This window comes from Anopheles cruzii, chromosome 2 (genome assembly GCF_943734635.1).
Source record: "Anopheles cruzii chromosome 2, idAnoCruzAS_RS32_06, whole genome shotgun sequence".
In the NCBI taxonomy this organism is placed as follows: Eukaryota; Metazoa; Arthropoda; class Insecta; order Diptera; family Culicidae; genus Anopheles; species Anopheles cruzii.
In genome coordinates, this window is record NC_069144.1 from 566,684 (window position 1) to 586,063 (window position 19,380).

The window sequence follows — 19,380 nt, forward strand, 5'->3', positions numbered from 1 at the left end:
CGTAGAAACCCTCGAACGGTAATTTTTGTAGAACAATTGACAATTTGCCACCATTAACTCTTCTATAGACGGGTAGCAGGAACCATGCAGCTGTCAACTTTATCCGTTACTTTGCTTTCGATTTCCTGGGCGATAAATTGCTTCTGTTGTGTGTTTTTGTTTGAAAATTATTCTACCTCTAGTGTGCTAACCAAATTACGTTTAATATAAGAACCGCGCAAAGTGATGGGTTTGAAAATATGTGTCTTTTAGCAGATCCGTAATGGTTGAGCTTGTTGTCCTGCAAACTAAACACTGACTAATCTGTTGAAATTTTCATCTTATTGTTTCATAGTTTTGAGCTGCCACACGTAAGTTTGTCGTTAGTTAACGCTTTACTGTCTCCGTCCGGTGTCCGGTGGTTTAAGCAGCGAATTGAACAGCAACATTGAGCAGGGTTTCGCCCAAACCACAGATACGCTGAGGCGGAAACAATTTAAGCTTATTTGAAAGAAATGGCAAGCGAACGGGGAATTCGCTTGGGATGCTGAAGTAAACTCGCTCGCAGAAACACATCGGACGCGGACGTCGGAAGAGAATATGGTTTACCAGATCCCATCTATGGATCATCTGGTGGTCGGTTGATTGGTATGAAACTTATTACTGATATTTGTCTCACTTTTTGGCCACCACGTACGTGTGTTACGCTGCTTCATAGTTCTGGTTTTGTCTTGCTTACGTCTTCTCCGCTTCCATTCGCTTGGCGCTACGACACTTTGGTTGACTAATAATCACTAACTCTTAAAACATTATCTTACTATTTATCGGTTTCCTCTCTTTTGCGTTTACTTGCGTTGATCACATTGTGTTTATTGTATGGTTTTTGTTTGGTTTTCTTTCAAGTTGCGCACGGCATCTTGGTTTGGTTGGTTTTTAGTGTAAGTTCGTTTAGCGGGCGACTTTTTAGGTTGGCTTTTGATTAGTTATTAACGATTTAAACTCGCAGGAACGGCAAAAAAAGGAAACCTAACCGAAAGCTCATGAGCTCAAAAGCTGTTCCGGTGTGTAGTTAAATCGATCGAAAAGTAAGTGTGTAGCCAATAATGCATTTTGTCAGTTCAAAAATAATATCCTTTGCTGGCCCGACTCAAACCGGAAGTGATGGCAAACAGATTATGGCCCGAGAGCTACTCAATTTAGTGTTCATATGTCCGCGCAGCGGTGTCATTAATTTAGTTCGATTATTCACAGAACACAAACGTTACGTGACAAGAGGAAGAATCTACGGTTCCACGAACACATCACACGCAGCGAGTTGACCGCTGCACCATACCACAGCCACCCTGTCGAAATCGTGTCCCCCCCTTTCTGGATCGCCATCCATTAATATCTTACATATGTCTCATGTACTTAACTAATCACCGTTACGGGGTACTGAGTTGCTTCTGGGTCTGGGTGGTGTCTTTCTGAGAGTTTTACAACAAACTTCCGTCCGCCCGGCTCCGGAACTCAATCCTGCTGGCGTATATAAATACTTGGCCGACGCTCCTAAACTACGCATTATGCTGCCTGGGGTGGTTATTGTACTCGTGCCTAGCACTCGCGCAGACTTTGGGTAAGCAAATACTTGCCGCCTAACGACAGGCGAAAAGTAAAACGTTACAATTCGCTCCATAAAAGTGGGGGCTCCCCCCAGGTTCTGCCGCTCACCCAGCAGTTTGTCCTCTACGGAGGGGAGCCATGAATGGGTGATTCTAGTGAACGCCCCGTATGTATTTCTACCGAAACCAAACGCATCTCTCTAGACTGAAGCTATATAGAGCGCCTCCGGTGAGGCTGAAACGGTACGCAATTTTTACAACGACCGCAAGTACAGCAGGTAACTGGCAAACTTGGTGGCCAACAAATCACTACGAACCCTCTCGGCACACGCTCAACTCAAACTCAATCCCCAGCACCGGTTGCGGTTCCGGTGCCACACAGTTAGTTGGAGTTTCGGTAACGGTATCACACAGCGAAGGTGGTGGTGGTGAGTGGAAATATCTTCTCCGTAGCAGCAGTACCTAGAGCAGTCCGGCGGGACCGCTTCTTATCATATAATGGGGGGGGTTGGGGTTTACGATTAGATTGATTTTCAGCATCTTCTGCTCATTATGTGCTATACATCATTATTTACACGTAACATCGGCTATCCACCATCTATCCAACATGGGCCGCGAGCGGCAGCTGGGCTGCGCTGCGACCTACGAGTGAAATCCAAGGGCAGCCTAGTGACACGACTGCGTCGGTCCACCAAGCCTTAACTGAACTAAACGAGGTTACGGGCGAGGAAGGATTGCTTAGAGCACTGCGACAGGCCGACACAAGAACGGAAACGGTACACATAGAAGCTTGCCGGCGGAAGAGTCCTAGTCCCTAGTCCTAGGGGCCCTGGCCCTAGTAGCGGAGGTCCTAGAAGTCGACCACCTCCATTCGGAACGGTTTCTTACGCGCCGTGGCCCCGAGCACGCTCGGCGTTAGATGCGACTGGTTTTTGAACTGTAGCTGCTGCTGCTTTGGCTGCTGCGAAGATGCCGTGGTAGTGTTGGCGGACTGTTTGGCCAGCATCTTGCCCATCGTCGGTGGTTCGTCTTCGTCGTCCGAATCGCTCCGCAGGTTCACGGGCCCGCCCAGTGCGGGTCCACTAAAATCGTCATCATCATCATCATCCTGCCAGTTGTTGTTGTGTTTGGGAAATGGAAAAGAAAAACGGGTTTTAGTACATCAGTGTAGAGAGAGAGAGAACAAAGGAGAGAGAGAGATTGGGCCGTATGCAGAACTGAAAACCGGCTTCGGATAGATCCAACGTCAAGGCCAAGGAATGCATTCCGCAAAAAACTAGTAAAGGGTCTAAGGGCGGATTTTCCGCCAAATACGCCACAATCATGCATCGAATCGTACTCGGTACGGGCGGCCAGGCCAGTTTGGACGGATCGTTGAGTTCCCTTGCGAAACCTAAGACAAGGTATAAATAGCGACTATCGAAACATAAAAAGTAACAGCGAACGGACAGCAGAACTGAATTGTTTGCAAATAATGTTTAACGCAGCCAGAACAGAAAAACACCAACCAACAAGGAGAAATAATTCTTAAAACTAATTATGCAAATAAGACTAACAATACTTATAGATAACACGCGTATTTTGTTGAAGGTTGAAGCATATTGCTAGGAGAGAGTTCTCTATCAAACGAAATTGTAATGTACAAACATCCATACGCACAGAGAAGAAGCGGATAGAAACGGAACGGAAATAAGCGACAACGTGTTGTGTGTTTTGTTTCTTCCAAATTAACAATCCCAATCAGTTCGTGAACGTTTCCACCTCTTTTTGTCGTCTGTTCGTAACGCACCTCCACCGTCCATTGTTTTTAGTACAACGAGATCGTGAACAGTGATCAGACAGAAAAAGGGACACTAGGGTATGATGCGCAAACAATGATTGAACGATATCGATAGAGAGAGGCAGATTAACATTCCTAGGAGCTACCATTCGAACGCAAAAACGGCTAAACGCTGGGGCTCATATTTACCATATTGTCATTTGGTTAGCAAAGTGTTTGGCGCGCGCTTGTTCTGGCCCTCTCTGCCGTTGCCACGGTGATGTTCTGTGTCTACTAGAGTGAGTGCAAGGATGTGCGCATTCGGTGCGCACAACAGCGAATTCAACCCTTCGTGTGTGTGCAATCTCTTATAGTATACTCCACCCGGGTGTGTCCTCCCGGGTCGATAAGGTTTGAGTTTACTGCGGTGCTTAGTACCAACTGATTCTACTAAAACTCGCTAGCTTTATACATTGACGACGTGCCGGGCGGGATACTGCCGTGTGAACCAGCGTGTGTGTGTCTGCTGGCCCCGCGCCGTCTGGAGATGAAGTTCTAAAACCTGGGCTTGAATCCTACAGTACGGGGTGGTTACTTTTAATGGCTTCGCTCACACGCACGATGCAGGCGGCTTCACCGAATTGCTAGTAGAGTGGTTATATTCTGTGGTTCGTAATGTGCCCGTCGTGCGCTATCGGGAAGTTGGTTTGGGTTTGCCCGTCGTTACGACTTCGGACTACTGTTTCATAATGGACTTCCGGGCGGTGGTGGTGCCAGCAGCAGTATTGGTGATGCTGGTGGTGACGAGCGTGGCATTGCCGGCGCTGCTGCTGCTGCTGTTGTTGGGCTTGACATTCGGTTTGCTGGGCGATGTCTTACTGCGCTTACTGCTAGCCTCGTCGGTTTTCGTCTATAACTTTCAAGTAATAAACTCCATGTGAATGTCGAAATTGGCCTAGAGGCTGCTACTACTACGGGCGCGCTCTAGTCTACGGGCCGCCACCCGGTGGTGGGCGCGTGTGGTGAAGATGAGAGTTCAACAACGCACTACGCACATACAACACACACTGAACATCCAATGATTGGTACACCTAATGGCCATGAGATCAGCGAGTAGTGACGATCGGTCGATGGTGATGACGTAGGAGAATGGTTTTAAGGAACTGCTGCCTCAGGTTAAAATCTTATTCAATGTCCAGCATTAGCGCTCGTGCGATCCGGTAAAAGGATGATGATGCTCTGATGATGATCATGAGGCCCCCCCGCAGGGAACGGGGATTGGGCCTAGCTAGCCAAGCAGTTCACATTCAAAAAGGCAATTCTACGGCGACGACGACGACGACGATGCTGTTTCTGGGGGACTGTTGATGCGATGCGTAGATGGTTTGTTGGTAGATGCATGTATTGATATTTTGATTTATCGGTTTATTAGTTCTAGGGTTTTATGATCGTATCTATGATGGATTAGAAATTGGTAAAAGAGAAAGAGAGACACAGAGAGAGAAAGAGAGTGGGATAAAGGATGTGATTGGGAACGGGAATACATCAAATTAGTATTGGAGATCGAGCATTTTTTTTTATAGTTTCAAAGTACATGGAATGATTGGAAGGAAGGTGATTTTTCAACATCAATACCAGTCCGTTCGTGTAGCAAACGGTGATGTTTTGATGGGGTTTAAAGGTTTGCATTTTAAATTTTTACAGCTTCCCAGTTACTTTCAATGGAACACGGGTATGAACATCGTATGATTGGTTGGAACATCCGATATGAAATGATGCTACAAGCTAGCGCCTCATTACGATGTTAAAATGAAGTCTACCCGCAGATGCAGATGGCAACAACGATTCGGGTGATCTACAAGTGGTGGTGGTGATACTGACGGGTGAGAGTATGATACGTTGAAACTTACATCAAAGTCTCCGATCGTGAATCGAGTAGCTGCCAGGGACTGTGGAGGTGGCAGATCAGGACTTACGACCTGTGTTTGATGTGTGTTAGGTATGCGAACACATCGAGGGCAAGCACGTAAAGCGATGGTCAACGGGCACAGAGTTACACAGAGGAGCGATGGTGAATGGTGTTACAGAACCGAGAGGTTAGGTTTGGGAATGTACAACACGGTTTTCCGAAAGCCCGAGAGAATACAGCACACAGAGAGAGCGGAATAGAAAGAGAGAAGAAAAAATATTGTGAAGTGATGGATTAGTACGTGGATCGAAACACCTGATAGCGGAGCCAATGAATCTCATAAAGGAATTTCGACGACACCGGAAAGTATTTGGCCTACAACCTGATATAGCTTAGTGGGTTTTTGACATGTTTTACCCATTTCATCGGCGACTTCTTACATCTAAGCGCTTAATTTTATTACACAGGAATAATCTTCTCTTAAACTAAAGTACTCATGGAACGCATACTTAACCTATAAGCCCTTGCCGCCGCCGTGGGTCTTTGCTTAGCCACAAAACAATAGTATAAATCAATTCAACAAACACATATCGAAATGTACTAAACACAAATACACAAACACACAATGATCTAGATCTGCATTGTTGCAAAGTAAGAATAATGAATCGTTGTTGTAATCGCGCAATTGGCTGCTGCGAGGTCACATTTAACTGAAAGTGGATTAAATTTTCAACTCAATACAACATGCTTCTGCCGTTTAATAGCCGGATTACTCGGGACACAAACAATGGTTTAAAAACGTAAACAATACAATACTCTGAATATACTATCGATACACGACGACGGTACCTGTTGCGGTACCTCTTCAGTTTCATAACTAACAACCGCCGTACCATATAAGGTTCCCCAATGCTTGCACGAACTGGAACGGCGGTAACCGTCGGTGATTTGGCATCGGAAACGGAACCCGTACCGAAGCTACAAGAAGGAGCAATACTTACGTCGTCTTCGTCGATCATTTCCTTCGTCGATGCGGTGGTCTCGTTTCGCCGGATCGAGCCTTGGTGAATGTCGAGATCGACACTCAGGATCTGGAAGCGTCTCAGCAGGAACACGACGGGCATCGGCAGGACACCGGCGATGATCATCGCCAGGGCGATCCCCATGACCCAGTCCGGGTACGCTTTGCTTTCAACGATACCCTGTGCATAAAGGACGTGCGTTCCATTGAACCATGCCAGTATAGGGTGTGCCACACACTTACCAGTTCCCCGTTCCAGGCACCGTACGATGGATTCCGTAGTATCATCGAGAGGATGGATGACAGCAGAATGCAGCACATGATGGCCGGACCAATGTACCGCCAGGTCATCTGCCAGTAGATACCGGGCCGGGTTCCGGTCATTTGATAAATGTCTTCGGTAAACCTTCCGACGGCGGGTAGAGGAAAACAATCACATGTAGACCGGGCGTGCGTCGGGGAAATCCCGGCCCTAGGAAGGTACTCACTTTTCGTGACCGTAAATGTAGATAACGGCTATCATCTCCATGAGGGCCACCACCACCAGCCCGATGGTGCCGGCGAAGGAGTCAAACATCTTGAGCCAGTACTCACCGGCACCGGTCGTAAATATCAGTCCAACGGTGAAACAGAACGCACAGACGACACCTGGACCAGGACGAAGAATAGGACGTTAAAAGATGCCTTTGCCTACGATACGCCTTCAAGGATACGGAACTTACCGGTGACGTAAGGTTTCCGGATTCTTTTGAAGATGTCAATATCGAAGATCGTACAGAGCATCCCCTCCAGGATGCCGATCTGTGAACCCAACCCGAGCGAGAGCAGCATGGTGAAGAAGAGCACGGCCCAGAAGGGCGATCCCGGCAGCTCGACGATCGCTTCAGTGAACACGATGAACGCTAAACCCGTTCCTTCGGCGGCCTGCAATCAGAGACAACCCCGTTCAGTGGTGACGCAAAAGATCACCTTCTCCGGCGTCTTACACTGGACAGTTGATCATCCAGACTACACTTTTCGAACTCCCAGTCCTTCAGCATCGTGCTGTTCAGGCCGGCCATTACGTGCTCGTACTCGGCGTTCTCCGCGTGTACCGACTCCAGCAGACCGTGCTTCACCAGAACGTGCTTATTGCTGAAGGGGGAGAAAAGGTCACAATACAGCGGGCCAGAATACAGTGCCTTACGACTTACACTTGAATACACCTATCAACGCCCAGCGTTGCTTTGTAGCCGAGAATGGCAAAGATCACGACGCTCGCGTAGATCGCGGTGACGGCGTTACACACTGACACGAGCAGCACGTCCCGGACGCAATTGTTCTTGGGCGTATTGTAGCTGCCGAAGGCGATCAGCGAGCCGAACGCAAGACCGAACGAGTAAAAGACCTGCGTGGCCGCATCGAGCCACACGGTCGGCTCGAGGAGCTTCTCCACCTTCGGCGTGTACATGTGCATCAGTCCTGCGCCCGCTCCTTTGAGGGTGATACCACGGATGAAGAAGATCGTCAGCACGATGTACGGAAACAGCGAGGTGAAGTACACTACTTTGCCCGAGCTCTGGATACCCTTCATCACGATGAAGAACACTACGGTCCAGGAGAGCATCAGGCAGAGCACGATCCACCACTTGAAGCCCCCGGTTTCGTCTATGCTCGGGGCCGCATCGAGCGTCGTGCGGTACCAGAAGTACGCGGTCTCCGATGACCGCTCGCACTCCTCGACCTCGGTCCCGTTAAGCTGCGGGCAGGTTCCCCAAGGCAGTGGATACTGGAAGGAAAAGCAATCGATTAGTGTCGAGTCCTCCGATGACCCCCAGTTGTGACTTACCCGGAAGCTGTTGAAGAAGTAGTAGAAACACCAGGTGATGATCACGTTGTAGTAGATCGCCACGAACAGTGTCACGATGCACGAGCTGATACCGATGCCGCCGAGCCAGGGATGGATGGTGTTCCACACACCGAGCGCACCCAGCCGCATCCGCTGGCCCATCCCCAGCTCGATCAGGAACAGTGGAATGCCCTCCAGAATCAGCATAATCATGAACGGTATCAGGAAGGCACCTGGCGAATGGAAGCCGAACCGAAAACCAGGTGTGAAACCAGGAAGTTAAACATGCACCCCGGCACTATCTCCCTTTTTCAGATAACGAATGCCGTTGCCGTCGCTGCCGCCTGATGGTGACCTCATGATAAGAAATTGATTTTTCTTGTTCGAATGCACCGCTTCTGTGTCGGACACGCTTGTAGCAATCTCATTATCTTGATTGCAGTCGCAATTGCCGTCCCATTGACCACCGCAAGAACCCATTTACGGTGCACCGAACGCACCGTAAATGCTTGCGGTGAACACACTTTAATCAAGGGTCCGGGTCCTGGCTCGTTGGCTGGCTGCCTGGTACAAACAGTTACATCCCGAAGTGATTGGAAACGGCCAGTCAATCGGAATCGGAATCTCATCGACCGTCCCCCCGTTGGGTCTGTGTCGGAATACTTGTCGGATTAGCCTAGCTTTAGGCGCACAGCAGCTCAGCGATCCGATAAGCGAAGCGAACCACCCCACAGGTGCACCGGCGGCAAGCGCCGGATCGATCGGCCGGCACCTAGTTAGCGTCGGATTAGCCACGGCCGAATGGCGCACTACCCGCGGCGTCGTTCACCTGTCGCATATATGCAAGGTCACCTTTTGGAAAACAACTCTCGTTGCTCTATTTATAAGTACCAGGTCCCCCCCTTGGGTCCCCTGTTGAGTCCTGTTGGAAACTGTCATAATGGTCACGCAAGAACGCAAGAAGAGGCCCTACACTTGTGCCGTGCATTTCACTCGTAGCAACGCGCCTCGCCTCCCCGAGAATGTCAGCCGGTTACACAAACGGGGCAACGCGAACGGGACATGGACCGCTAACGACGTCAACGTGCGGCGGTGGACGTGGCTGCGGCAACAGGATGATGGGGGGCCGACAAGCGGCAGCGATGAATAGAAAGTATCGGTGCCATTTTTAAGCTGAAGCTGCCATCGCAGGTGTTGATTCGTCGTTTGAGTTGCTTACTGAACTGTTCATTGAATCGTTCAACATTGTAGCGACCTCACCGGAAACATTTTTTGTAATAGTCGAGCAGTCTACGAAGCCTGTAATAGTCGAGCAAGTCGAATACGAATTCAAGCAGGCTGGTAGAGCAATCGACTAGTAGTCATTGGAGGAATTTCTCCTCGCAGACGTCAACGCGATCAGAAGTGCCACCGAGTGCTCTAAAAAATTTCGTTATCGAACAAAGTTAAACTCCGATCTCAAATAAAATACAACAACCGAATTAATTGCTAAATAATCATAATCTATTCATAAGAGTCAAGTCAGTGAGTAGTTAAGCTGAAGCTCCTTCAAACTTCGTCCAAATTCTAACTCCGTTTCAAAGGTAGCACCACAAGACTGGCCATCGAATGCGTCCCCGTCTGGCTAACATACGGTCGTCTGTAAATCATTTCTATGACACACTTCAAAACGTGCCCCTAATGACGGGGTGGGGGTTCTGGCCGCAATGTAATTATTGTGACGTACGGCAGGATTAGCATACTTTCGCCACGAGTTTATGGGCATTAATAATACGCATCTTGCGACAAGGAAACTATCTCCTGCTTCGGTCGCAGTGGGGCATTGCAGTGGTCCCCTGTAATTGACATAAAATTGTCCCTCTCGAGTGCGTCCTTGTGATGCTGTGCTTGAGACGTGTGCTGAACCAGAGCTTCGCGTCTCCGGACAGTTTTTCCTTTTCAGATGATCTGAGACACTGGCCGGTGACTCATGTTCCTTCTATCTTGAGGTGGTGCCGAAAAGTTTGGCAACTTTGTGCCGAGTTCGTGCGCTGCCTAAACATTTTCGTGGTCAGCCCACGAAATATGGGCCACATTTCATGCTCTAAATGCACCTTCGCGCGAAGGTCGTCGCTCATCGGTCGCCCCGTGCGTGCATCAAGATCAAGTGCAGTGTGTAGTGATTTTCCGTATCGACCAAATTACAGCCGCCCCACCGAGTGGCGCCTGTCTGCACACACTTTTCCGTCCATTCGTCACCCGGTGGCCCGGTCTCCCTCAACACAGCACCATCGATTTCGTGTGCATTCCCTGAACTGTGTTTCATAACCTGAGCAGCGGCCGCGACTTGCCACACACCGCAATCAGTGCGCCATCGCCACACGGCACGACGATTGTGCCGTGTGGTCCCGCGATCCCGCGTCTGTAGGTCAGCAGTGTAAAAAGCGGTCTAGGCCGCCGAACACGCAATCCCGTTCCACCGGGAAAGGGCGCGCATGTATTTTCCTCATAATTTTCCAACGACGGCGTTTTGAACTCGGATACAGCCCACACGCGAGTCGCGAGTAGAACTCGACGTTACTGTTAAGCCGTACCGGAAAGTTTGCTTTCTTCGAAAGTTTCTAAAGGTTTCGTACATCACCTGAAAGTACACAGTTATACTTTTATTAAATGAAAAAAATTTAAATGAAAATGGATTTTTATCAGAAACTGTTCCTTTAGAATAGCATTTTCGTGTTAGGGCACACGACCTGGACTAACTGGACGGTACTTTGCGAGAGACCTAACATTATGGCCGCGCGATGCAACTGTCATCGCGCGGGAAATGGCGTTCGGATCGCTGGACTTTACACATCTGCGCTTCGATTGATCGATTCGCCGTTGTCGTCGGGGGGCACTAGGCGGCGCTTCGAAGGGGCCCCCCAACCAGTGCAGTGGCTATTTATAGGCACAGGCCGACCGAGTACGGTTTGGCCGAGCACCAAGCCCAAAGCCAACGCCAATTCATTGCCAACATGTGCAACCTCGGATGCAATCGAAAGGTCTGACTGACTGGCGCCGCCACCGCCAGCTCGGAACTGCTTTCTTTCGCGGGACGCGGAAGACGCTCGCTGGTGGTGCGTGGGGCCACGGTTGCGGTTTTATCAAAGTTTGATCGTTTGTTGCTGGCGGCGGTTTTCTAAGGTTTGCCTTTGCTTTCAATTAGCTAATTGATGGCCTTATGTTTAGTTGAAAAATAGTGCACGTGTTCCTCGGGGGCTCAGAACTCGGGAACGATGGGTCAAAGTTTCGAGAAGCTTGACAACCGATGTATTAACGGTGCCCTCACATGAGTCACTGTCACGATGAAGCTCTAAACAAACGAGGGACCTGAGAGTCGGCGAGCCACATGATTTCATTATGCGATCGCGGTGCGGAACAGCTTTGTACATCAATTACACCCTCGGGTCCGAGTTTACGACCGTGTGACGCATACCTACAATTAGTGTAGGCGTCTCGTAGTTCCCTTCCTGTAAAATGGCCCTCACACGCGGCGGCGGGCCTGTCCCTCACTGTCACAACTATTGGGTGCGATGGCAGGGCAATTGCGCCGGGCCAGAGATACATTAATTGGGGCCCCCCTAGTGCTCGCTGTGATCGATTTACGTTGGAGGTTAAGGTTGGTGTCAGAGCACTATGTTTCATCGGGTTGGTGATCGCCCCATGGTCATGAACTTGAGTCTCACGTTGGGAAGCCACGAAAGATGGGCGCTTGTGGAAGAGTTCTGTAAGACAGCTTTTCAAGCGATCAAGTCCGATGGAGGCGCCTGGCTGTTTGAAGTTTGTCCTACCTACATGGTGGTCGTCTGACAACTGATGTTGAATTTTGAATGGATTTAATAGTTTCGGCTTCCACGAAATCAGGTCGTCACCATTAGGCACGATGTCACAATAATGTGGCGCAGCCGAGCTAATGAAAGTGACAACAATCAAGGTGAAATGACCCCATCGGGAAGGTCTGAGAGCAGAGAGGCGGTTCGATTAAACAGCGGAGATTTATCGACCAAAGAAGCCTTTTGTTGGATCGATTTGTGGTAGGTTTCAACTTGTGGCCTGCGGCCTGTGTGGAACTGCGACCCAAATAGGACGCCGCAGAGAGCTAGTAAAACTTCAATTGTGCGAAAGAAGAACTGGGGCGCTCCAGTTTCCTTGCAGAACTGATCGCTTGCGATCGATCGAGGTTCATCATGAAGGGCGTCACAGCACGTCTTAATTGATACGACCCGACCCTGACTAAGGCCTCTGACTAAGGGAAAAATTGGCAGCAGAATTGTTTCGCCCCCGGGAGCCGCGTGTTAGCCTAGAATCGAATTATCATTAACTTTCGTTCGCGCGCGCCCCGTTGATTAGTGCAAGTAGAGAGTAGCAGGCGCCGATTGGTTGTAAGTGCTCGCTGTCAGAATCAATCGAAGTGCGCCGAGTAGCCAACCAATAATGGCTACTGATTGGAACAAATTTCCGTAATTGATACACACGAAGCGAAGGCGCCGCGAAGACTGCAAATGCGCAATCCGTGGCCGAGCAGTGACTGGCACTGATCGGTAATAAATTGCTTACACTCGCAATTGTCACCAGCACAGGAAAACCAGGCGGTGAAGGTAGTGTCGTCGGTATTGCGACTGATTTATTCGTGTTTTAAGACAGTGCGACCCGTCGATAGTTGGCAGCGACGAAAGTTGGCCATCGACTCACAAGTTGCTCTACTTCATTATCGATCGTAGAAGGCTTCGGGTTGCGGAATTGTGTATAAGCTTTGACTTGAAGTAGCATGGATTTAATTCGGTTTTGCGCAGAAAATCGGTTAACCTAATTTATGAGCCCTAGTAATTGTTCGATTGACCGATTGAAAACGGTGTCCCTCAATTGATTCTGATCCCCACTTAGCACCCGTGTTCGAACATCAATTATAGATTCATTCCATCCACTGGCTCTGCGCCCCTCGGACCAGCAAATGCGAGAAAGCCATTATTAATTTCAATATCCGCTGGCAGACGAACCGGGGGCTAAACTGGGACTAAACTGCATCGGATACTCGTAGGGGAGAAGCCGTGCCATGCAGGGCACGTTTTGCATGCACCATCGATTTTTCGGTCCACTGCCTGTTGGAGCGCTGCCAAAGGCAGCTCTTTCTGGGGCAGAAGCACACCGACCGCCGTGTGAAAACATTCCCGTGCATTTTTGGCCTAAAGTCGCTCTCGCCTTCCTCTCCGAACTTGTTCGATAATTTATCGTATCCCAGCGTGCCCCGGCTGTTTCGGAAGGATTCTTGGCACCGGTACAGCAACGAGATTACATCCACATGGTCTAGCAAGCAGCAGCACGCCTACGTCCCACTTACCTCCGCCATTTTGCTGACACAGGTACGGAAACCGCCAGATGTTGCCGAGCCCGACCGAGTAGCCGATAATACTGAGGAAGAACTGCATCTTGCCGGACCAGGCGGCACGGTCCGGGTCACCGTCGGGCAGGGCGCCGGCTCCGTCGCGCGATCCGATCGAGCTGCGGTCCGGCGGCGACAGCATGATCGTGACACCGTGCGTGCCATCGCCGCGGGCCCTCGTGTTGAGGGGCGCCATCTCGTGGCCATTGTTCCGTGGGCCCGGAACCCCGTCCACCTTAGTCGCCATCGTCGTCGCTGGGCGGGTCACTGGGTAACCGCTGTCTGGAGTGCGGATCCGTCGTGTACCACTTCACGATGTCACGCTCCGTGTGACTCCGATCCAATGCCACGGTTTGCCCGTGCACGTGCGTGTCGTCGGCGGGAGGTGCCGCGGCCGGGGTGCTGCCGAACACAGGTGCGCGCTATGGAGAGAGCGGGAAAGGGAAGCAGCAGAAGTGTCACATTTAATTAACACGCATTACGATACGGCGGCGTCCGATCATTGTTCCGATGGTGCAATCTCATGACTCATGGGAACGGTTGTCAGAATTCGGGGGGTTAAGTACACTTCTGACACGGGTTTGATACGTGCCCTAGGGAACGGACACAATGACTATGGCCATAGGTTGTGATGAACAATCAACTCTAATTTAATTTTGCGAAACCGGACAAAACCGGAACCGAGATCGAGAGAACTATCTGCTCATTGTAGCAGTCGCGTCGCGTCATGAGATGAGTGGTGGGTCAACTTCCAACATTTACCACTGAAGTGGCCACTATTTAGGGTTGATACAACAATTAGATAGAAATTTAATCGAAATTTCTTGTTAAAAGCAGCCCCTTCAAATGAATAATTATTTAGTTACTCCAGAAATGGTTCAGTGGATTGTGTACGTCATAAACGGCTTCTATTTGCAGTCCTTCACTATTTATGCTAAGCAGGACACTCCACATTGAGTAGAAAAAAAACCAAAAACACCTACAAACACCCGAGTGTAATTGGTAGGCCTCTTCACGTCTCGAGACAGCAACGTCTTCTCCAGTTACCGATATCATTATCACCTAATCACTTTCTCGGCCGGCCGGCCGTACCGGGAAAACTGACCGGTACCGACCGGAACCGGAATTGGGAGCATTATGGCCGCCGCTGCCTATAGCAAAATGGAGGACGAAAAGCAGAGGGAGCTGGCGAGCAGGTCTGCCTGGACACTACTTGTCCCAGGTGGCCTATTTTATGACGGGCTGTCGTGTGCGCCATATACCTTTTATTAGGCGCCGCCTTATTTTCGCTTGTTTCATTTTCTAGGAATTTTCCTTCGAAGTGAATACGATTCGTCGTTCCGTCGACGGTGAAACATCGCGCACCAAGCGTCACGAGTATCATCCTTCAGCAAGGTTCGTTTCGTTATGGTACGGGGCTTCAGAAAAAGGAGAGGAAATAATAATAGACCTGGGCCGGCACCGTGCATGGGAGTGAATTCCTAGCTGGGGCTCATAGGGGACAGGCAAAGTTTGCCACCGTGCTCAGTCACTGTAATGATTTTGTTCGTTTAGATTAAAAAAGGATCATATTTCGCGAAAGAAACGCCATCGCTTGAGTTTTGGCCTCCAGTAGTGGTTTAATTCATATCACAAAATGGCCAAGCCCTGGAGGAGTCCTATAACTGAAAGAAACTATGCGTCTCCATCACCTAGTTCTCTTTTGGAATAACTCAATAATTTGGTTTTATAATGGTACATGACTATTTTATTGTATTATTTGATAAACTTACCTTAATAAATGCTTCTACTGTGCTGCTATTGCTTCCTGTGCGAATCTTCTCAAGAACACTGCACAACACTCTTCTAAAAACGGTTCACTTCAGATACACCCGTCGGTTGTATTTTTCTTCTAATGACTGCAGAAGCGATTCAATAATCTCGGAAGGCAGAATCTGACCACCTTTTCAGACACTTGATTTCACCTGATTGTGGCGGAACATAAATAAACGAGTTTGAGTAGATAACACACATATTTTTGTCTTTATTTGTCAGTGGCCCTCAGTCACCAAGAGGAGTTCCCAAAAACGATTTTCCCACACAGCAGAAATAACAGCAGCATACCGCCCGACCGCCCGACCGCCGACCTTGAAAACCCGCAGGTATTCCCCTCCACGGGTTATGCTGGTCCCCCCCGGAGCCGCCCGATTCGCCCGCAGTGCAGCAAATGCAACACGACTCTCTCTCTCTGTGGTGTGCTCCGGTGGTCCGTATCACATATTGGGTAAATATTTTAACAACCATGGCGCAATGTCAGGCTACCTCCATATGGTGAAACCCATCGGCACCATCCGGAATATCCCGCCGACTGACACCAAGCCACAATTGAGTTATACGGCGGGAGGGAAAATCGATATAATTTGAATGGAGCGGCCAATCTTCTCTGAAGCGAACTGTGCGAAAACCCACGCGCCAACACGCCATTTTCGCTAACTTCGTTTCGGTGCAGCAAACCGCAAATTTACTTGCGGGATAACCCTACAGGCACTGCGGAACGGAGAAACTCGCCCGAAAACCCCTTCCAGCACAGCAGGGGAGTGCAGCACTCATAGTGAGGGGCGCCCACGGAATCGACCTCCTTCGGTGCGTGGCTGAAAGCTTTTACCCTTTTCTTCCAGCACATCCGGCGCGTACGACATCCGTTGCGTAATCTAAGTAATGAGCGCCGCGAGGGGCATCCTGTCTTAATAGCCGCCGACTTAAACTCTTTTGGGTTGTCTTTGCGGATTGGGACACCTATCGGTCTTGTAATGGGAATGAATGTAGTCTGCATGAATCGTCTTAACACTTTTATTCCAATATAGAAATATAGAAAGAATTTTCCCTCCAGTATGAAGAGTTCCCAAAGAAAACTAACAAATGTTACGTAAATAGGACGGAATACCAATTAGTTTTCGATTATGCACAGAAGGACCTCGGAGAACGATAATAAAACACACCCCCTCTGACGAATCATGAGAAAAAACGAACGAATTCATATTCTGCGGCAAAACCAAGGACAGCGCGAGGTGGGCGCTGAGTGGCTGCCGTTGGCCCCCAAAAGCCCAACGTGCGAATAAAGCTCAAACATAACTAGAACCTTCAAGTACTCGTGTCCGTGCCCGTTTGTTCACCCACCCAACTGGTGAGAATTAGGAAGGAAGTTTCGGTTGACAGCCTTGAACCACACACACACACACGCGGGATGGGGAACAAGTTTGCCAACTAACTGTCATTTGCATATCTTCGTCCTTGCGTCGGAAATAATGACCTCTATATGCTCGGTGCCCAGGCTCTGGAAGGACCCCTTCCCGGAGTAGCACCAGCTGCAGGAGCAACACGTTGTTTCCTCCGACCAACAACAGGGTGCCGGCCGCTAGGGGGAAGGACCCACCACCACACAAGACGCAGACGCGCACGCGGTGCCCAAACGTGGTGGTGTTCGTGTGTGGTGGCCGTTGCAAAAAGGACTAAAGACGGCGGGAAAGAGACAAAAACGTGACGTCCGTTCGTTCGCTCGTAATGTGTAGCGCAATAAGCGTTATGACCGGTGAAGTGCTTCGGTGTAATCAACTTCTGAAGGGTACGGTTCGGAGGGCAATGCGAATGTTTCAGATTTTTCAGAACTTCGGTTACTAAAAAGACATTAGACAATGGAAAGAATTAGGAATTATTTAGGGTAACTAAAATAAAAATTCAGGGCCTCGTTCACGTTGTTGACTGTGAATAGAACAGAAAAGGATCTCAAAAATTCATTGTTCGGCGACCCCTGCGGGACTCGACTAAGCTCGAAGAAGTCGACTCGGAAGGACCCACCGCGATGACGGTGGTCGAGAGCGAGAAAAAAATGGCGATCGGCATTCCTTGACGCTCGTCCTTCGACGCTCAAGTGGCGAAGTGATGAAAAACGAGGAGGAAAACGCGTAAGATTTGTGCTGCAAGCGAAGCGGAAGGCACATCGGGAAGATGGAGACATGCTCGAAAGAGCTCGAATAATAAAAAAGCCGCGTTCCGCTATTTTTAGGATCCGCCATCGGCGGAAAAATATTAGTTTCTTGGACAGCTGCCATCGATGCCACGCCGGCGGATGATGTATGTGGCCGGTGTGATGTCGGGTCGGTGCGAAAAAAAGGTCAAAGCAACCCAGTCTGCCCCGAAACTGTGGGGCTGTGTGTCGAGATCCGTTTTTATTGCTGTGAGTCTGTGCTTCCGTTTTGGCCACCCTCCAGAATCTGCCGGCTTCTCCTGGAGCGAAGCGCGGCTACGATCCGTGACGGACAGAAACAGAGCCGCAGCTCACTTTGATTCCGCCTAAGTTTTGTTAACTGAAAATGTACGCATTTTGGCACTCTATTGCACTGTCAGTTTTCGAACCGATTGGAACCGATTCATTCGCACCGAAGAATCACACCGGGAAGCGATTAATATTCAACCGTTTCCCATTGGCCGGCATTGGCACACAACATGCGCACGGATCGTCTCCGGTAATCCACGGAATGTTTGCACTTGAACTAATTCCGTCACACACCGCGATGTCGGTCCTCAGTGTGCTTTTTTTTAATTTTGAGTGTATCATGTTTACCACTCCGAGATTTACGTAAACCGCGACGCATCGTCCTTTTGCACACCCGACGCCAACGAACGTATCTTTCTGGCTCGCTCGATCTCACAGCACAGATTGGCCCAACGACACACACGAGACGCGTTCAGCACACTTTTGCACGGAAGAAAGTGCTACTCATCCTTGGGGGTTGTTTTTTCCACAAAACTTTCCACATTTTTCGCTCCTAGTAGAGTGTTACATAATGGGTTCGCATCTGTTCGTTTGGTGTCCTTGTTGGCCGAAGCTAAAGCTTTCGCACGTAAACACCGGACCACTTTGTAGCGAGTCGTCGCGAACGATAGTTTTATGCCAAATCAATCTCGTCAATCGAACACACACAGCGCCATTTCCCGTTGTAAATCCATCACCGGCACGAACTGCATCGATCAATAGCGGGGGAATCACTTGCATCGAACTGTGCCACTGGGTCGTCGTGATTCCGTGATGCCGAAATTGCAGGTCTCGCTTTTCCACGCTCTCTGCCGTGACACTTCGTGCTGTCATCCCCATCCCCGTAGGCGTTGGGTTACGAAATACCCGGTGCCTCCATCTGACAGCAACGAGTGGATCAAACAATGCCTACTTTGTGACGATAATGTCGCCATTAGTTGGGATGTTTTGATTTGTGATTTGTCTTTCCTCATCGAACATCTGCTACATCGGCCGCCGCCGTCACGTCCGTAACCGACTGAGACCGAAGTGCTTCGGTCAACGTTACACTAACTAGTGGATCCGTAGTAGTTGCAACGCAAAACGCGCGCACGGCACTTCCGAGTGAACACACGTTCGTACTCGTTCGGTTAACGTCTCGTCGTGGCCGAGAACACGATCGCTCCGGCGGGCGGGATGTTCATCCGAGATTTTTCCGAGACAATTCCGAGTGAAGGTGGGACTCCACGCGTCCGGATGGATGGTGTTGAAGAATCTGCGAGCCGACAATGCTTCCGTTCCTCGCCGTGGAACGCGTGCGGGGATTGGGAGCGCTTCACACCTCCACCAGCTGACCAATGGCAAGGGCGAAGCGCCGAAATAGGTCAGGTTTGACGGTATCCATCAAGTAGCAGTAGCGGCCACTATTAGAAGATGCTAGCAGTATTTTGGCTAAAAAGACCGGGAGTCTAAGGGCACGGCGCCAAGCGGTGGATGAGCTTCTCGATATAGGGAATCGGATTTCGATGCTGGCCGCAAGATCACCATAGCTCCTAGAAGTGGTCCATCATTGGGCTCACAGTCGACGATCCAGAAACGATAATTCACTTGGCCG

The 19,380-nt window shown here is 49.7% G+C and overlaps 1 protein-coding gene across 3 annotated transcripts; it reads right to left on the reverse strand.

Moving 5' to 3' along the window:
- Positions 1–805: 805 nt before the first annotated feature.
- LOC128269352 (sodium-dependent neutral amino acid transporter B(0)AT3) lies at positions 806–13,877 on the reverse strand. Of its 3 annotated transcripts, none has more exons than XM_053006792.1 (10): positions 13,454–13,877; positions 8,098–8,330; positions 7,463–8,037; positions 7,256–7,403; positions 6,992–7,193; positions 6,758–6,917; positions 6,513–6,675; positions 6,250–6,450; positions 5,250–5,318; positions 806–2,688 (listed from the first exon to the last, which is right to left on the reverse strand). In XM_053006792.1, exons 1-10 carry the CDS (start codon positions 13,740–13,742, stop codon positions 2,431–2,433), a joined length of 2,298 nt encoding a protein of 765 aa, XP_052862752.1. In that variant the 5' UTR covers positions 13,743–13,877; the 3' UTR covers positions 806–2,430. The 3 variants fall into 3 exon arrangements, with proteins under 3 accessions (XP_052862752.1, XP_052862753.1, XP_052862754.1); XM_053006794.1 differs by lacking the exon at positions 806–2,688 and adding an exon at positions 4,076–4,249; XM_053006793.1 differs by lacking the exon at positions 5,250–5,318.
- Between the last annotated feature and the right edge of the window lie 5,503 nt (positions 13,878–19,380).